The following is a 2,146-nucleotide window of genomic DNA, read 5'->3' as shown; positions in this document are numbered from 1 at the left end:
AAGATAAAGTTAGTGTAAAGTTGAGTCACTCATTTGGGACGGAGGGAATAAAGTTAGTGTGAAATTGAGTCATTTATTTTGGGACGAAGCGAGTACTAGTATATCACTTTACTGAGACCTTGCCACACCCGCGTCTCCATCAGGGTATATATTGATTAGCAAGAAGCGATATGCTTGGAGACAACTTGGTTAGAGTATGTGTGTCGATCCGCCGGTAAGCTACACGAAGTTGCGGCACGCACGCTGCTAACTAATCTCGTATAGCATATAAGCTGTGTCGTAATCTCGTAGTACGTCCCCGGCTAGGTCATAGCCTTCTCTCGCGCGCCTATAAATTGGGCGCCCACGCCGGCCTCAGAGCGCACACACACTCTCTGCTTCAGCGTACCAGCACAAGCACGCATACAGATAGGGAGAGGGAGTAGAAAGACGGAGAGAGACATCAGATCGAGAGCGATGGCAATTCCTGCTAATGCTGCCGCCTCCTTGAGCTTCCCGGTGATCAACATGGAGAAGCTGGAGACCGAGGAGAGGGGCGCCGCCATGGGGGTCATCGGCGACGCCTGCGAGAACTGGGGCTTCTTCGAGGTGCCACTGCCCCCCACATACATAGAATTCTCTTATAGCAGAGTGATTTATAAACGTAGTGCTTGATGATTCTTGATGTATTTTCTGGACATGATTAACTGACTGTATATGTGTGCAGCTGCTGAACCATGGCATCTCGCACGAGCTGATGAACGAGGTGGAGCGGGTGAGCAAGGCGCACTACGCGGCGTGCCGGGAGCAGCAGTTCAAGGAGTTCGCGGCGTGGACGCTGGAGGCCGGCGAGAAGGGCGCCGACGTGAAGGATGTGGACTGGGAGAGCACCATCTTCGTCCGCCACCTCCCCGCCTCTAACCTCGCCGACCTGCCCGACCTCGACCACCACTATAGGTACGCACGCGCGCGTGATTACTTAATTAATTAACTACGGCGACTTAGATCACTAAGTATAATAACATAAGAGACCAAGGGATATATATCACCAGCTTCGACAGAAATTATCTAGTCGCAGATTCAACTCCGGTGTGCTTTTTGCTGCTTGCTTGCTTTGCTTTGTACTGACGAAGCAGTCTATTTACTACCGGAACAGGGCCATACCCCGACGGACAGAACAATGCCGACGGCCCCCGTCGGCTTCTTGGGAGATATGCCGACAGCCTGGTTCTGGCCGTCGGCGTACAAAGGCCGTCGGGTTACGCAGAGATAAGCCGACGGCACCCGTCGGCATAGAACGGCCGTCGGCCTAGCTACATATACGCCGACAGCTCCCGTCGGCTTACGAAGGCCGTCGGCATACACGTGGGGCCTGGCCACCCCCTGGCAAACGGCGTCAGAGCTATGCCGACGGCCTAGACGGGGGCCGTCGGCATAGGTCCGCAGGCCACGTCATTGATCCAGGCCGCACCATGCAGAGCCTATGTCGACGGCTGCCGTCGGCATATCTGCCACGTCAGTGATCCGCGGCACGCTGGTCGGATCTATGCCGACGGCTAGGCCATCGGCATAGTTAGATTTTTTTTCCGTACATATTTTTTAATGCTTTTTTGTGTATTATTATATCAACTAACATGTAGCATGTTAAATATAAACATACATATGAATATATATGTAGTTTGTATTTTTTTCATATATTATGAATATATATATATATAGTTTGTATTTTTTCGAGCACGTTAATAATGTGCGGTCATGTTCTTTTAAATATAGATCCTTATATTTTATTAAAATCAAAAACAGCTATGCCGACAGAAGTTTTGTGGCAGTTGCAAATGCCCGACACCCGTCTCCAGAGAGTGACCCCCCTCACATCCGCGGTGTGCCCCCCCTCATGGACGGCGCCGCCGCCGGCACCTGGAGGGGGGAAACGGACGCGTCGGGTCTACACGGAGTGGATGTAGCTGTGGTTTTGGCCCGGATGTTGCTCCCGGGTGTCCCTCTGGGCCGACCTAACACAACCGGGTGGAGAGGTCCACTGGTCAAAGCCCGTCCGTGGGAAGTCAAAAGGCTAGATCTCGTGGTCAACCGCTCCAGGGTTAGGCGGGACGGGGGCCCTGGGGGGTAGCAATGCCACCGGAGCGTCGTAGCGGGCCCTCATACATGC

General features: G+C 52.9%; 1 protein-coding gene across 2 annotated transcripts in view; it reads left to right on the top strand.

The window, feature by feature from the left end:
• The first annotated feature begins 303 nt into the window (after nucleotides 1-303).
• The window catches only part of LOC119320090 (1-aminocyclopropane-1-carboxylate oxidase 1-like), a 40,604-nt gene continuing 38,761 nt past the window's right edge, over nucleotides 304-2,146 (top strand). Inside the window, exons 1-2 of one of the 2 annotated variants that reach the window (XM_037594221.1) lie at nucleotides 304-588; nucleotides 707-936. In XM_037594221.1, coding sequence (XP_037450118.1) covers nucleotides 457-588; nucleotides 707-936 — 362 coding nt within the window. In that variant the 5' untranslated portion in view covers nucleotides 304-456. The remainder of the gene's footprint in view (nucleotides 589-706; nucleotides 937-2,146) is intronic. The other variant, XM_037594222.1, reaches the window with a different exon arrangement.

This window comes from Triticum dicoccoides, chromosome 6B (assembly GCF_002162155.2).
Source record: "Triticum dicoccoides isolate Atlit2015 ecotype Zavitan chromosome 6B, WEW_v2.0, whole genome shotgun sequence".
NCBI lineage: Eukaryota > Viridiplantae > Streptophyta > Magnoliopsida > Poales > Poaceae > Triticum > Triticum dicoccoides.
The sequence above is the reverse complement of the archived record's forward strand: the minus strand, read 5'-3'. Positions and strand labels throughout refer to the sequence as shown.